The sequence below is a fragment of the Ceratotherium simum genome, chromosome 21 (assembly GCF_057802395.1).
Source record: "Ceratotherium simum simum isolate JZ-2026a chromosome 21, ASM5780239v1, whole genome shotgun sequence".
Lineage (NCBI taxonomy): Eukaryota > Metazoa > Chordata > Mammalia > Perissodactyla > Rhinocerotidae > Ceratotherium > Ceratotherium simum.
The window spans coordinates 42,858,616-42,875,600 of NC_141920.1; the positions used below are offsets into that span (position 1 = coordinate 42,858,616).

At 39.3% G+C, this 16,985-nt stretch overlaps 1 protein-coding gene across 4 annotated transcripts in view; it reads right to left on the reverse strand.

The window, feature by feature from the left end:
* Positions 1 to 16,985, reverse strand: part of KIF16B (kinesin family member 16B) — a 284,805-nt gene that overhangs the window by 23,547 nt on the left and 244,273 nt on the right. For 2 of the 4 annotated variants that reach the window (XM_087445640.1, XM_087445638.1), the window contains one exon: positions 9,365 to 9,457. The exons of 1 other annotated variant lie outside the window; for it this stretch is intronic. In XM_087445640.1, the coding sequence (XP_087301766.1) occupies positions 9,365 to 9,457 (93 nt within the window). The remainder of the gene's footprint in view (positions 1 to 9,364; positions 9,458 to 16,985) is intronic. One more of the 4 variants, XM_004433738.2, reaches the window with a different exon arrangement.

Genomic DNA, 16,985 nt, shown 5'->3' on the forward strand with positions numbered 1-16,985 from the left:
TAAGTGCTCGCGCTCCGCTGCTGGCGGCCCGGGTTCGGATCCCGGGCGAGCACCGACGCACCGCTTCTCCGGCCATGCTGAGGCCGCGTCCCACATACAGCAACTAGAATGGATGTGCCACTACGACATACAACTATCTACTGGGGCTTTGGGGGAAAAATAAATAAATAAAATCTTTAAAAAAAAAAAAAATAAAAGTACATTGTATATTTTGGATAAGAGTCTTTGTTCAGATGTGTCTTTTGCAAATATTTTTTCCCAGTCTGTAGCTGGTCTTTCATTCTCTTGGCATTGTCTTTTGTAGAGCAGAAGTTTTTCATTTTAATGAGATCCAGCTTACCAATTATTTCTTTCATGGATCATGCCTTTGATGTTGTATCTAAAACATCATCAACCTAACTACAGTCATCTACGTTTTCTCCTATGTTATCTTCTAGGAGTTGCACAGTTTTGCGTTTTACATTTAGGTCTATGATCTATTTTGAGTTACTCTTTGTGAAGGGTGTAAGGTCTGTGCCTAGATTTATTTATTTTTTTGCATGTGGAAGTCCAGTTGTTCCAGCACCATTTATTGAAAAGACTATTTTTGCTCCATTGTATTGCCTTTGCTCCTTTGTCAAAGATCAGTTGACTATATTCACCTGGGTCTATTTCTGGACTCCCTTTCTTCCTTCTGAATCAGCATACCTTTTATTTCCTTTCTTGTCTTATTGCATTAATTAGGACTTTAAACATTTAATTTTAAAAGTATACTGTAAGTCTCTATATGGCAACTGCAGTGCAGCAATATTTTTAAAAATGATTATCATTGCTAGTGTTTACTATGTACTTGGCAGTTATCTAAGTATTTTATATGAATTATCTCATTTAACACTCACAACAACTTTATGAGGTGGGTACTACTATTGCTCATTTATAAACCCCTTTATCCTCATTTTTTAGATGAGGAAACCGATTCACAGAGAGGTTAAGTAACTTGTCCAAGGTCACCCAGTCAGAGCAAAGATTCACAACCAGGTCTGCTGCACTCTATAGTATATGCTTTTAGCCATTATCCTTTATCAATTTAGGATGTATGATGGGCTCTGTCTTCCATTGGGTGGTTTTTAAGTACCATTTTCATTTGATCGCCTCAACAACTCTGAAAGTTACCTTTTCTTATCCCTGTTTTACATTGAGAATAATGAAGCTCAGAGTGGGTAAGTCACTCACCCAATGGCATATTACAAAGTGGCAGAGCTAGGATTCAAACCCAAGTTTAAGCACATGCTCTCATTTTAAAACGGCTTTTTGTCAGAACAAATATGTGCTATTTGCTATTCAACACAGCTTTAACCGGTCATTCAACAAACATTCACTGAGGGCGTATTAAGGGCCAGATACTGTTCTAGGCTCTGAGGAAACAGGTGAACAAGGCAGCAGGAATCCATGTCCCCACAGAATATATCTTTTAGTAAAATATAAAACACTTAAAACATAGACAAACCAACAAACAAAAAGTCCCTCCAACCACTGCTAAGTGCTGTGACCAAGAAACAACAGAAGAACCTGGTAGGGAGTGATCAGACGTGGCTGCGTCTACTTGATGGCAGGTCTCCTTGAGAAGACTCTGAGGGAGGTGCTCCAAGCTCGAAGATGTTTTGGCTGACTTAAATTCTAACCAATAAAGAAAGCCTGGAGTTTTAGATTGGGAGCACAATGATGGAGAACAATTTTTCCACTTTTCACGTGTTTTGAGTCCCAGAGTTGTTAGCTATCATCCCATACAGGATGCCATTTTGGGAAGAAGGAGAAAAACGGCAGAGGGTACCACCGTTTGATGACAGTGTGGTGGACACGTCCCTTCCCCCTCCAGGCCTCTGTCTGGGTTTGTAAGTTGTTACTCTCCTTGGAAACATTTGTTTTAATTTTGGTTTCCTCTTAAACCAATGACTGCTTATGGAAACCAAAGTGGGATTTTCCCTCTGGTTGGGGACACATACCCTTTGATGTGACCATAAAGCACCAACTTACATTGATACTGTAAGGATTTTTATTGTATAAAATGATTTCTTGACAGGCAGTCTGCCTGCAGAGTTCATTCTTTCTCATACTTCCTTCTCCCCCTTTATGCCACTGCTTACATCCAGCATATATGCTTTCTCATGTACTTCCAATAATTCCACGGAGTAGATATGATTTCTGCCGTTTAATAAGTAAGGAAGTGAAGTTTAGGGAGGAAAGTAACTTAGTGAAGTTAGGGTGGGTCACAGACATTGGTGTATCATAGTAATGGGTTTCAAACCCAGGTGTGACTCTAGAACCTTCCACACTATTCCAATACCACACCGAATTTCCTATCCCATTCCCGAATCTTAGCTCCAGGATCACAGCATTTTCAGCTCCTCTGACTCCAGGAAGCACCAAAATGGAACAGCCGCCACACTCCAGCTCAATCTCCTCTAAGCACTGACAGCCACTTAACCTCCTTCAAAAAAGCTTTGCTGATGACGATGGTGGTAATGGACTAATAACAGAAAACATCCTCTGCTAATGTGAATAACCAGCTAACCAGAAGAAAAAATAAAAACATAAATGAGAAAGAAAATGGTTCTTTCTGTGAGGTATTTCCTAAATCTCTATCTCTTTTGTAAAATCAGCAGAGAGTAGATGGAAAGAATGTTAAATTAAGCATAGAATTGCTACATATCTTCACATAGCCAAATGAATGAGAAAACTAGAGGATTTTTACCTCTTGAAATTTACTTTGCAATTGAAAGGGCTCAACCCATAAAATGTCTAAACCAAATGATTTCTATTGTTGGAAATTTAAGGTCTGAAAGTAAAATAAAACTAAAGTAGAATGAGAAACTTGTTTAAAAGGCTAGACTTCTGTGTGTTGTAGGCACCACAAGCCAGAAAAGTGAGTTGTGGCAGTGGGGGCAGCGGTAGTGGAGCTACATCAATACTCACAGCCACTCCTAACACCTTGGCAGATAAGGCATTTGAACTACCAAGACTTCATTTTGAAAACAAGTGTTAATATTTAGTTCACGTCCCATTAGAAAGGATGATACCTACCCCTGGGCATCCCTTTACTATAAGAGAAAGAAAAGAAAAGCAGCCGGGAGCTGGCCTGGTACTCGCAGCTAACCCGCAGTGTTCTGTCAACTGCAAACGATGTCAAAGAAAACTAACATCAGGCAAGGCTACTCTGTGACCATGAAGGAGCAAGACAAAAAATAAGAGACCACCTCATAAAAACATGAACATTGTACAACCATGAATATGATCAAATTCCCCCTATTCTGGCTAATAGGGGTGACTGTTACTTTTTTATCAATCACAGTTTTAACTTCACTCCGTTCTTCTTGCCTTCTAGATAAAAATCATTAAGACATCTAATCATAGCATTAGTCCAGCATCCAATTCAGAGCAAAGCCCCACTTCCCTACACTCTTCCCAAGATCACCTAAGCTAAGCCCAAATCCTATCATAAATTTTTGTAATCCCTTCTTGCTGAGATGCCCCACCCCATGCTTCCCATGGTATTTGTTCTCCCTGAGTGCAGTGAGTCAATAAATCTAACATTGTTAAAAAATAGGTGTATTTCTAGGGATCTTTGGCTGAAAGGCAATGACATTTGTTTACTTTTTTCACAGGCAGAAGCTCAGGGGATAAATCAGGTGAGTCGTGAACTCCACAGTGGGTAGTCTTGCAGTCAATGACCCGGGAGACATGCAAAGAGAACTAACCAGCTGTAAATAACAACTACGTAAATGTGGAGGAATGTGCTCATTTCATAATGATCCCATGCCTCTGATCTTTTTCACATTGGACAATAGCTCCATCATGATTCTATCATCTGAAAGCCATTTCTGCTTTTCAGATTACAATTTTACAGGATGAAAGAAAGGCTGGTATTAGAGCAAGAGATTCCTGGTATCTTCCAGGTATCACTATGAATAAGAATACTCACAAAATTTTAGAGTCTTTGCCCTCAGAAATTGATTTTGCAAGTAGATGTGACAAACTGAGATACTCATGTTGTTACACTTAATGACTGCTGGTTGGGGTGCTCTTTTGTCCTTCCTTGGCTCTTAAATCAGATCTAAAATGCGCTATAAGACTCCATCCCTGTTGTCATTGTCGTCACCATCACCACCACCTCCATCTTCACTATCATCATTGGACCACCTATCATTTTTGAATGTTCTTCTCTATACCAGATTCCACGTTATGTATATTCCACGTTAATCCTCAGGTCAAACTCTAAGAAAGTGGTATCATTATTACTATCCTCATTTTACAGATGAGGAAACTGAAGCAGTGACATTAAATAACTCCAAAGGAGCAGCACCAGGATTCAAGACCAGGATGATCTGCTCCCAGGCCCACACTCTTAGCTACCACATTATTTTTATCCATCTTGATGTTTTAACTATTGAGATGAAAATAGGGAAGAAAGAAAGAAGTGGCCTTGGGCTGCTGCCTGCTCTAGTACTTGAAGAAAACTTCCTAGAAATTTCTCAGATTCTTATTTCCAAAGGTGGTTGCATTATTCTTGAAAGCTTTATGGTTTTAGAAGATTTCACTTGTTTTCATTAATTACAGTTACTCCTTGAAATGACAGACTTTTAAGATGATTATAGAAATGTTTCCAAGTAGATGATAATGTCTCTGAAATTAGTAACCCAAAATGCACCTTTCATCAACCAATAAAAACAACACAAAAAACTCACCAATTTGGGGCAGATTTTCTGATAATTCAGTGAGTAACGCAATGAACGTGAAACATGTATGAAATATCATGGGAGATTAATAATCCAATTAGATGTCAATTCTGCTGCCTTCTAACTTGCGAGTACAAAAGAGAAGTTTTGAGACAATAACATATCTTTAGATACAAGAAAGAAAGTGACAGAAGCCTTAGAAGAAGTAGAGGTGAGGTTTCATGGACTTTTCCAGAATGTGGTTCTTATTTTAGACACTTATTGCAATTTAACAGAGTGATTTTATGTCTGTTGAATCTACATACAGTAAAAAAAAAAAAAAAAAAAAAGAATTGGGCTTGTATTTTATATAACCTTTTCGTTTCATTTTTTCATTTCACTTTTCTAGTAATTAATTTTCCTTAATTCTGCAAAAGTAATGACGGAGCGTAAATAACCGGTCCTTTACCACTGCAGTTTGAGAAGCAATATATTCTAGAGCCATGCGTTCAACTCGGGATGTTTAAGGCCTGTTGTTAATAAATACCATACCACATTTTACTTATTAGAACTCATGGATGTACATGTAATATTTATATACTATATATATTTTTTTATATAATACTTACACATAATATTTCAAGTCACAAAAATCTCTTTAAAGATATTCTGAGTTTATACTCCTCAGTAATTCAGATAGGAAATAACTCTGCATGGGAAAATGTGACATCTAATATCTTTAAAAATAAACAAACCCACAAGCAGTTGTGATTCCGAACCTTTGATGAACCATGAAGCAAATCTTTAAAAATTAACCATTACAATAAACATCTTTCCTTAAACAACAACAAAAATAAGGCCATCCCTACTGCCATGGTCCGTTAAGAGATGAGGAAAAGGAACGCCATCTTGCTCGAGAGTTTCTTCAGTTCTAGAACACTGCTTGGCACAGAGTAGGTACTGCTGAATGAATAAAATGGTACTTAAGATAAATAATTAGCCAACGGATCTTAGTCAACATTTGGGTGATAATGCTGGAAGATGATGTTTCTTCATAAGAAATGACATTTCTTTACAGGAAGACCCAACTCTACTGCAAACATCGAGTGTGCTGATTATGAAGGGAAGGGCATGTGCTCTGAAAGACACTCTAGTATGAACTGCGGCTTCGCCACTTACTAGCTATATGACCTTCTTTATTTTCCCTAAGACTTAATTTTCTCATCTGTAAAATGGAGATAATAATTGAAATCACCAGACAAACTGGTTGGGAGGAGTAAATGACGTGATATATTAAGCATTTTGTTCATGCCTAGTACTTAGTAAACACCTAGTAAACGTGAGATAGCAGGAGCATTATGTGGAAGCATACAAAATTGCCAATATTGGACCATTTTTTACCTACAACAATGGCAGTGTCTTATGGGTCAACCTAATAGTAATGGTATCTGGCTTCAAATATAGTAAAAAGCACATTTCTGCTCAAAATAACTCATCAGGCAGAGACTAATGTATACTTTCCCTGTTACTCTAAAGCTTTATCTGCCCACATATGTCTCCTGGGCTGCGGTCTGGGTTACAAGAAGGGACATATGAGCCTGAGACGCATGTCACACATGGGGAGTGCTGCTATTATAATCCTCCGACTGCCCAATGGCAGGGTCTGCCCACGACACGCACTTATACTGACCTGGTTCCAGCAGAGCCACGGCGGCAGCAGTAGGGAGATCTGCCCACCTTACAAACCTTCAAAGAGTCTGTGGCTTTTTCTGAGCAAAACTGCCGGGGGCCATTTGAGCATGAGATACAAAGCAATAACAGGCCAGATTCTGGAAAAACGGGCTCCAAGTATAAACCAGAGTTGGCCTGATAACTTTGTGTGGGTGGAACTGATACAAGTTTATCAATAAGAGTTAGCACTGGACGCCAAATGTATACTCCTCCATTTACCATCATCATGTTCTCACGCACTCCTTTTATGGTGCAATATGTTCAGTGCTACCCCCAGGGCCCACACTGCTACCACCACCACCGCCGCACACAACTAATATTCCTCTCTCCAAGGTAAGAAAATCTCCAAAACATCTCACGACAGAAATTTCTGTTACCACCTATCATTTTGACAAACAATTATTTTAACAGATTTAACTTATATAACTTGGAAAGTGGCAATGTGGTATCTATGTCTTTAACGTGAAAACATTTTTACTTTTTGCTGATAAACTCAAACACAAGATCCAAATCTTGGAAATATTTTAATAGCAAGAAAGATCAAAACATAATTGATTGCTTGCTTAAAACACTGCTTTATACAGCTCAATAAGGGTAAGATTTATAAAGTTGCATTTCCGGATTTTAAAAATCATCAGATAATTCCCTTCAGCAAACACTAAGTATGCTAATGTGTACCAGTACAACAAATGTGTCCTACTGGAATCCATCGTTCTGGATGTGCTTAGGTATTTAATATACCTCTAGGTCAAGTTTCATATAGGAATTTAAACACATGCTTTTAGAGGAAAAGAAATATCTCATTTCTCTTTATATTCTATTTAACACCTAGCACTGTCTCCAGCATGTAATAGGAACTAAATAAAGGTATAATTAAATTAAATAGAATAGGAAGTTCAAGGAAAATAATTATATTAATTTTCATATAAAAATGCACTAAATCAAACAATGACTTGTGATGTTAGATTAAAAAAAAATAGAAAGTCACAATAGTCACAGGAAATTAACCCAAGAACTTCAGATTAATTTTCCATCTAAGTAAAGTTGAATTATGCTCACTTCTTGAAAAGAACAAAGATTTAACAATCAACATTTGATGAAATATATTTAAAATATAAGTGCCTATTTCCATGAGGTATGGAATCCATTCTATAAAAGCTAATAACACATGTGAATAACAGTCACAGGTAATGGAAGGGATCCTTGTATTGGTAGAGACAGTGACACAGAACTCTGTTCATGAACAGCTGATGGTTTAGTAGGGCTAAGTGATTAAGGAGGAGATACTCAAAGAACAAACATGGGTCCACCTGCAAATACCAAGAATGAACGAGCGCTCTCAACTTGGTTGACTCTGGAAGCTGGAATGGAAAGACGAGTCACCGAGAGCTGTTCACAAGCGCACAGCACACAGAATGCCCCATCTGTTGCGGGAGTCGGCGCAGTCGGGCACCACGTGAATTTAATTAGAGCCCTGAGTAGCTAGAGATGACAACAGTCTATTTTCTGTTGGTTTATAAGCACGTTTTTATATACTATTATTTTCCATTAAAGACAGTCTAGATAACTGAGGCAGGTAAGAGTTAGGTAAAGAAAACTATCATTAGCTGTATGGTTATTTTTTAATTTTTTGAAGGATCCAATTAACTTTTAAGAAAACTGGATCAAGTAGGCTCACCACGATAATCTTTCCCTTGAAGGCACATTCTTCAGCTGGGTATTAGGGTCATGACATCTTTCAGGATGATTTTTAGAAGCCTGCAATGACCCACCCAAAGCTCCATCTTAATAGTTCCAGGACCTTTTCAAACGTCTAAACTCTATAGTTTAACCCAAATGCCTGTAAGCATGGCCACACCCTGAAAACTGTTTCCTCAGAGCAGTTCTATACGGAGGATCTTACAAGTTTAAAATGCCCCCGTGGAGCACAGTCTCCTAGTCTTCAATTTCTCCATGTCTCCTCCTTCTCCCCTTTTGCTCTCACTGGAACCTCCAGCCTCTGGAAGTTTCCCTAATCCTCAGTTCACTGGCATTCAGGGACCCGTGGGGCAGCGACCTCAAACTGGCTGTCACTGGGAATGAGAATGATACCTAATTTTACATGGCACTTCACAAGGGATCTCAGGCCTTGTCTTGTTTGATTTCATTTGCAAAAGATATTATTATTATTTCTCTTAAAGAAGCAGCAAAAAGGACTTTAAGAGGCCCCCTGAAAGTCTGCTGACATGAGATTGTATTAAGCTATTTGTAATCTTATTCCGTCTGCCTCAGTGGCTCACAAGGGCAGGAGAGTAGCCAACAACCGAGGACTGTGACCAGGCCTCAGCACAGACTCAGCCTCATCAGCATCAAATTCCAACCAAACAAGCAACTCCATCCTGACAAGAAATACAAACTACATAAAGCACTCAACACTGTGTACTGGCAGCGAGGCAGTCCGAAAAACAACAGTTGTGTTGAACCAAAGTTCTACATGTAGCTGGCTCAGAAGATTGAGTTAAAATAAATCTAACAAAACTAAACCATGACTAAAATAAGTATGTGTCTTTTTTGCTATCTTGAAAAAGTAACAATGATGCAATACTATAAATCTTTAGTTAATTAATTCAAGTTTTTTGCAGCAAGCTTTGTACCCTCATCCTGTATTACATACCATCTGTCTATGGCGAATATTTAGTTCTCACTCACAGCCTGCTTCCTAACCCTTAGAATAAATCTATCTCCTTAAAATCCAGAAAAAAGTTTTGTTAGACCATAGGGGGATAATGACTTAAATCTTAAATAAACTGATATTATTACTTTGTAATCTGCTGCTGCCATCTCCTGTGTTAATGAAGCAGCACCTTCATACTCATGAACAAGAGTAATAGAGTTCAGTAGGAGTAATTCTCACTGGTCAATCAGATGGCAAATTTTCAATACAGAGAGAAAGAAAAGCTTACTTCTGTTACCTCTAAGTGACTTCGCCTCTCAGCAATCACGCGTTCATCCTTGTTTCCAAATAGTTTCTTTGGAGGGAATTCAAGGGTAGCAAGCTGAAATACATATTTTATAAGAGATGTATTAATATTATACCTATGATCTTTGGACTGTTATTAATTATTTGGAATGTCTATCATGGGGTAAAAAGAGAAAGAGATTGGAAGTTTAAAGACGGTAGGTCGTGCCTTGCTTTGCCATCAACCAACTCTGTACCTTGAACAGATCAGAAAAGACTCCACAATAGTCAAATGAGAAGGCAGGATGATGAGAACTCAAAGGAAGGACTGACTTGAGGCTCAACATTTTGTCTCAGGCAACATAGTAGACTCTTTGCCAGATGATGTTTCACGATTTTTATTTTTCAAAATGCAAGTTTGTTCTTCCTTTGCCCCCTTCTTATACTAGAATTCAATTATTTTTCTGTTGAGACGAGAACTTGAAAACTCAACTTGCATAATACCTGAACATTCTGTAAAACGGTTCTCAGACCACTGCTAAGGTTCTTTAAACATTCCATACAGCCTTTTTTTCAGCTACTACTGCAAATGAAGGCTTCCCGTGTGAAAAAAGGACTTCTCTTTGAATTCTCTTTGAACGTTTTCACCTTGTTTTCTAGAGAATAAAGGTTCAGAATTTGTTTTAGCCAGGTCTTGGAATTTCATAGTTATTTTCCTTATGCTTCTCTTCTCAGAGGTATAAAAATCATAACAAAAAGATAAGTTTTATTATAGACTCTGAGGCAAGAAAGAACTCCAAAATGTGGTGAAAACCTGACCAGCCAGTGTTGCTTTGGGTGGATGAATGCTAAGCAGCAATCATTGCTGGTGTTGATGAAATTCACTATTTCCTTCCTTCCTCACCTTGTCAGGTTCAGCAAACTGAGAGGCCAATGAAGCATTATCAAGAAAAAATTAACATTTCTCCCACAATATAGGTCACACTATGCCACAAAACTCCTATTTTATACATATGCAAATCTCTCAGTTGATTTAAATTTATATTGACACAGTGAGAGTTAAAAATTAAGAACTAGCATTTGAATATATAGTACTTTAAAAACCTAGTCCTAAAGTAAAATATACATGCAGAAAAATGCACATAAGTGAACCACCTAACGAATTTTCAAACCTGAAAACACTGTAACCATCACCCAGATCAAGAAATAGAACATTCCCGGCACCCCCCACCACGTGCTCCCTTCCCATCCCTCCCTCACCCCCTAACAAAGGTCACTACTAGCCTGATTTCTAACAGCATAGCTTAGTGTTTGCTATTTGTGAAATTCATGTAAATGGTATCACACAGCATGAACTCTTCTGTGTCTACCTTCACAACACTGCCTCATATTTGTGAGATCATTCATGTTGTCAGGCATAGCAATAGTGTGCTCATTCTCATGGCGGTAAAGTATTCCATTATGTGACCATTCCACCATTTATTTGTTCAGTCTCTTGCTAGTTTCCAGTTTCGGCCATTAGGAATTGTGCTGCAATGAACATTTTCCTATACATATGGGTTTACCTATAGGAAAATATGTAGGGATTTCTGTCAGCACACTCTTAGAAGTAAAAATGCTGAGTCATATGGTGTGCAAGTGTTCAGTTGTATTTGAAATTATCAAATCAAATTTGGTTTTCCAAAGTGGTTTTATTAACTGACGTGCCCACTGGCAGTGACTGAGAGATCTAGTTGCTCCAGATCCTCACCAACACTTGAGACCGTGGTTGTTTTCATCTTAGCACTTCTAGTGGTTATGCAGTGATTTCTATTGTGGTTCAAATTTGCTCTGTCTAATGACTAATGATGTTGAGCATCCTTTCACATGCTCATTGACTATCCAGTTAGTCATTTTGGGGAAGTGTCTCTTCAACTCTTTTGCCCATTTTTTATTAGGTATCTGCCTTTTTCTTGTTAATTCTCCCCTTTCATAGTCTTCAAGGTGTCTTTGATGACTTTTTTAAAGTTAACTGAAGTCAGGGAAAAGTTCACTTCTTTCACACTCTAGCGCACTTTCTACCAAAGCAGAGAACCCTTGGGGTGGGTGGGATGTAGCACCTCTTCTCCTCCTTTTCACACCAATGTTCCAATTTTGTTGCTGACATTCAACTTTAAAATCGGTTCAAGGTAAAGTGAAAGGCCATGAGCACTGAGGTAAGACAGACCCAGTTTGAATCTCGGCTTGACCACTAACTAGCTAAACCAGCTATGTTTCTCTGAGCCTGAGTATTCTCTACTGAAAAAAATGCAGACAGTGATAGAAAATCTTACCAGGTTTCTGTGAAGATTTAGTGAAGTAATGCTGAATGGACCTAGGCTACTATTATCAGTTGTTAGAGAGCTGGTAATTACTAAGAAAGCAGGATGCCCCATCCCCTTGTACCCTCTCTCCAGCCCTGGACTGGTGATGTGGCTTCAAGAAGCAAAGGGTTTTCTGGAATCCTGGCCTCACCAGCACAAACACACTTCCCGTACGTTGCTGCCTGGAGAAGACAGGTACACCAGAGCTTGTGTTCTGGGCTTCATCCAGCCTCGATTTCATTTATACAAATGTGTTTCCCCCCAAAGCAGTGATGCTGAAAGCTTGGCAAGCACGCTTTCACAGTTGGTTGTTTTGTCATTTTCTTATGAAGCTGATGAGGTGATGTGGTTTCTGTCAGGGGAAATTTATAGTCACACTTGCACGCTCTATCAGAAACGGTGCACTAAAAGGACTTCAGGCAGCTGATCCGGGTGAGGATCAAGCATTTAAATTTCCTTGTAGTCAACCGCAGTACTCCAGCTTGAGATAGAGGCTAATATTTTGTGCTGTTACTATCCACCCTGTGAAAAACTATGTATAAATTATGTGTAACACTGCTGTTCAGATTTTAGGAAAAAAAAGAAAAGGGCAACTTTAAGCAACTTTTAGGCATATAATCATAGGACTATAATATTTAACTGTCTAATTTTAGAGATATACAGGTCCAGAGTCAAGTGACTTAGAAGGGTTCAGAGTCATGGGGCGGCAGAGTCAAGACAAAGAATCTGGACTGAGTCTAGGTTTTTCACAACAGCGCTGTAAAGGATGTCTGCAGTGTATGGAAGACCCCTTCTGAAGCCCTTGGGGGGTCTAGGATTCAGATGAAAGGAAGTAATCCCTCCTTAAGTGTATTAAAGCAGGAAAATGATGCATAGCTGCTAGGCAGTGATCAACAGTTCCAACAAGAGCTGCCAATAGAAGCTTACTGAGGACCAGTACCCACCGAGGGAACAGGAAATGGACAGGAGTCAGCAACAGCAGTGGAGCGACAGGACAGGGGATGGGTCTGGAGGCGGGCTCCCCAGAAGTCTGCCCCAGGACATACACGATTAATTAGTTCCTATTATCTTACTCCTCTCATAATAAAAAATAAGAATAATGGTGGCTATCCTTACACATATTTGAAGTGTTGGAGGGAAGGAAAAAAGGAACGGGAGCAAAAGTTCCAGTGGGACTCAGGATAGAAATGCATGTTACCAGGTCCATGTCCCACTGGTGGGATTGGGACACGAACAAACTAAAGTCGAAAGGCAAGGCCATGAGGCAAGTACAAAAAAAAACACATTGCCTCCATCAAATAATTATATTTACACAAGAACAGCTCTACAACTCTCTTCCTTCTGACAGAACGGAAACTACCTCCATTTCTCCTTTTTAGAGAATCTTAACAGTGCTGTTTGGGCCTTGATATCTATAAGCTCTTAGGTTGAATGAGATAAAATTGCCATTTCGTAAGTTAAAAATAGTTGAATATCAGCCATTCCATCTGGTTAAACCCTGTATAAACTTTGACATGTTTAAGTGATTGCTAGGGCAAAGACACATTTCCATCTGCTTTACCTGCCAAGCGTAAATATTCTCATTTGATGGATTGTCAACTGGCTATATCTAGACCAATATTCTTTCAAAAGAATATTTTTCTTAAAGCACTCAAAAATAAAACAAAACTAGAAATATATTTAAAAATATACAACAATGAGAAAACCGAGGAGCTGGGAAAGCTGGGCAAGTGGCACAGGAAGCCTTTTGGTGACCAACAATTGCTGACAGAACATATTATAGTGTGCTCCTAAAATCGGCCAATCTTCCAGAAAGAAAAAAAAAAAAGACCATCATAGTCTTTACTTGGATAAGGGGAAAAAGGGCAAGGGGAATTGCTGCTTCACTCCCAAAACAGTAATACTATAAAAAAACTTAGAAGAGGCTAGAAACCTGGGGTAGAAAAGAGGCCTGAACTTCTCTCCACAAGTGCGAAGGAACTGCTTCATTTATTTTAGAACAGAACAGCAAAAGCAATCTTCTGGAGGTTTCAATTCTGGATTGTGAATTATTTAAACTGTCCAAATATTTTTAAAAATGGACAATTTACCAAGATCGAAAGAGACACTGGTCTGGACAAACAGTGCGCCTGGAGAGCCAAAAAAAAACACAAAACAAACAAAACTCTTCCATTTTGCTGAAAGTGTTACTGTCTGAAAAGTAGTATTTGCAACCAATTAAGAATACAAGAGAGGCGATTCTGAATTGTCCCTGGCTTCTCCACTCATGGCCTACATACATCGACATCTTTTGTTTACTTTTTGTTTGGTTGGTTTCTCATGTTAAACAGAAAACTTTAAATAAAATCAATGATATTATCTAGATATTTTCATTTTTTCTCAAGTACTTAATATTTACAAATTTTCATTTTTATTGCCCCCCCCCTTTTTTTTTTGGTGAGGAAGATTAGCCCTGACCTAACACCCATTGCCAATCCTCCTCTTCTTGTTGAGGAAGATTGGCCCTAGGCTGACATCCATGCCCATCTTCCTCTACTTTATATGGGACGCCGCCACAGCATGGCTTGACAAGCAGTGCGTTGGTCTGTGCCCAGGATCCGAACCTGCGAACCCCCAGCCGCTGAAGCGGAGCACGTGAATTTAACCGCTATGCCACCAGGCCAGCCCCCTATTGCCTCATTTTATAATCCAGCAGATGGTCTACATTTGATTTCCATGAGAAATACTGTCAGGAGCAGTAAATGGCAATCTGTAGGTGGAGGAGACTCCTCTTGGATTTCCTTTGTAACTTCTGACAGGAAATACAGTGTCCTATATTTCTAAAATTTAAAGTTCCTGAAGTTCTATATTCCTCATAATAACTAAATTCTGTAGGGACTCAGATAAATATTTCTGATTCATAGAAAAATGATCAAGATACTTGGGATTCAGTAATGAGGGAAAAACAATTTTCTTTCTATAAGACTTCATTTTCACAAAGAGCAAGCACCATCATTTCCCTTTATAACTTTCAGGAAGAGAGTCTCATGTTGCAAAGTGTGATTGCAATAAAAAGAATCTTTCTACAAACCATAAAATCTGAGGAACAGTCCTGGTTAAAGATGGTAGAGTAAAGGCTTTATTTGCTCCCTTCATCTCCTTCAAAAGCACCAAAAACAACCAAAAAGATGAAAAGTAAAGTCAACACTGTCTCCAAACTAGGAAACCACCACAGCGCCACATCACAGGCCAGGCAGCCCCCTCAGGAAAGCACTGTGGAGCAGGGATGAGATGAGGGGCTGCCGAGAGCCCTCATCACCTCGCCTCCTGGCTGCTGGTCGTGAACTCTCCACCCCAGTAAGCGTTCAGACTCTCAGGCATTCCGTTACTCAGTGATTAAAGAGACTAAATCTGGGGACAAGGAAAAGGTAGGGGACACCCACAGCAAAGAGGAAGGCAGCGGGAGCTGTGGGAGGAAGAGCATGGAGAGGCTCCTGTCTCGAGCGCTAGAGGGAGAAAAGGCCAGACGGCAAGTATTTAGCTTTACTGCCCACAGCCAGTGATCCCACAGCTCTCATGAACACCAGAAAATAAGAGGAGATGTATCTCAAAGCAAAGGGAAAAACTGTTGGAAAAAAACTCAGAAAAATTCTAAGCAAAAGTTTGGGCATGCAGTAGCTTGCCGCCTTCCCCCTCCCCAATACTGGTTCCCTCCTTGCCTCCATGACACAACGGTGTTTTCCCTCAACAATTAGTCCACTTCACTCAAAGATGAGAAATAAGTAGAATAAACCAAAACTGGAACTATGAATGAAAAGGGTGGGGTGAGATGCTGAATGAAATATAAGCAAAAGGAAGATAAAGGGCATATATCACAAGAAGGATTGGCCAGAGATACCCAGGAAGAATTCGGACAAGAAATTATTCAGTCTTAAGGAACTACAAAACTCATCTCTAAAAAAGAGCCAAAAGAACTAAGTAATACACAGGTTGAAAGAAGAGACGACAAGGGGGAAAAAGGGCTGAGAAGTGAGCCAGCTCTTAGAGAAATGGCTGATTCCAGGACTGGGACAGGGAATATGCAATATGCGCCTGAAGCATCTTGTAGTGCCAGAAAGTAAGAGAGGACTCAAAAACAAAAGCACAATGATGGAGTGTGTGTCAAAGGAACAGAGCTCCTAATGGCCAAAGCTGAAGCGATTTGAAAAACAAAACTAAATAAAAAAAAATAGTATTGGCTTATAACCCCAAATTTAATGATTGTATACACAATTGAATAAATAAAGAAATGGAGAGGAACAGGCAAGCCTCCCATGCAGAAGAATTACAAATAATTAATGTAGATACTTCACCCTCAAGGAAGTGGAGCATATCTCCCCATTACTAAAATGTGTGCTGTGCGTAATGACTTCCTTCCACAGAGTACAGTGTAGAAAGGGGGAAAATCGAGTAACTTTCCAGTGGAGAAACCTCAGCCAGGTGATCAAGGTCAACATCAACAGTGGTTAGTCACACTAATAGTGTATGTATCCTTTACGTGATATGAAGATAACGGCACTTTATCTCCGTGGTTTTCCTCCCCAAAACCCATTACTCTAGTCTAATCATGAGAAAAATATCTGACAAATCCCAGCCGGGGAGATTCTGTAAAATATCCAACCAGCATTCCTCAAAACTATCAAGGTCATTAAAAACAAGGAAAGTAGGAGAAACTGTAATAGCCAAGAGTAGCCTAAGGAGACATAATGACTAAATGTAATGTGGTATCCTAGATGGGATCCTGGAACAGAAAAGAACATTAGGTAAAAACCAAGAAAATCTCCAAAATACAGACATTAGTTAATAATAACGTATCAATATTGGTTCACTATACTAATGTAAGTTGTTAATAATAGGGGAAAGTGGGTCTGGGGTATATGAAAACTCTCTGTGCTAACTTCACATTTTTTCTACAAATCTAAAACTATTCAAATAGGACGTCTGGTTTCTGATCTGATATGTAAGGAGATTGGAAGCCATCACTCCTGTCCTCACAACAAGAAAAAAGCTGAACAAATTAAAAATCAACACATCTTCTTAGATCCATCAGAGAATTCAGGTCACAGGGCAAACTACTGTTCCAAAACTGGAGAGACAGGCGGAAAGAGAATCATAGCTTAGAGGGCACAGAGCCCGAAGCTGGAGCCAGTATTGGTGGGAACACTTGACACTGTAATTGACGAATTGGGGGAGACTCAGTGTAGACTAATACAAGAGCAAAAATCTCTGACGGGGGCAGTCTTGGCTGGGGTAAGGTCTCCACAC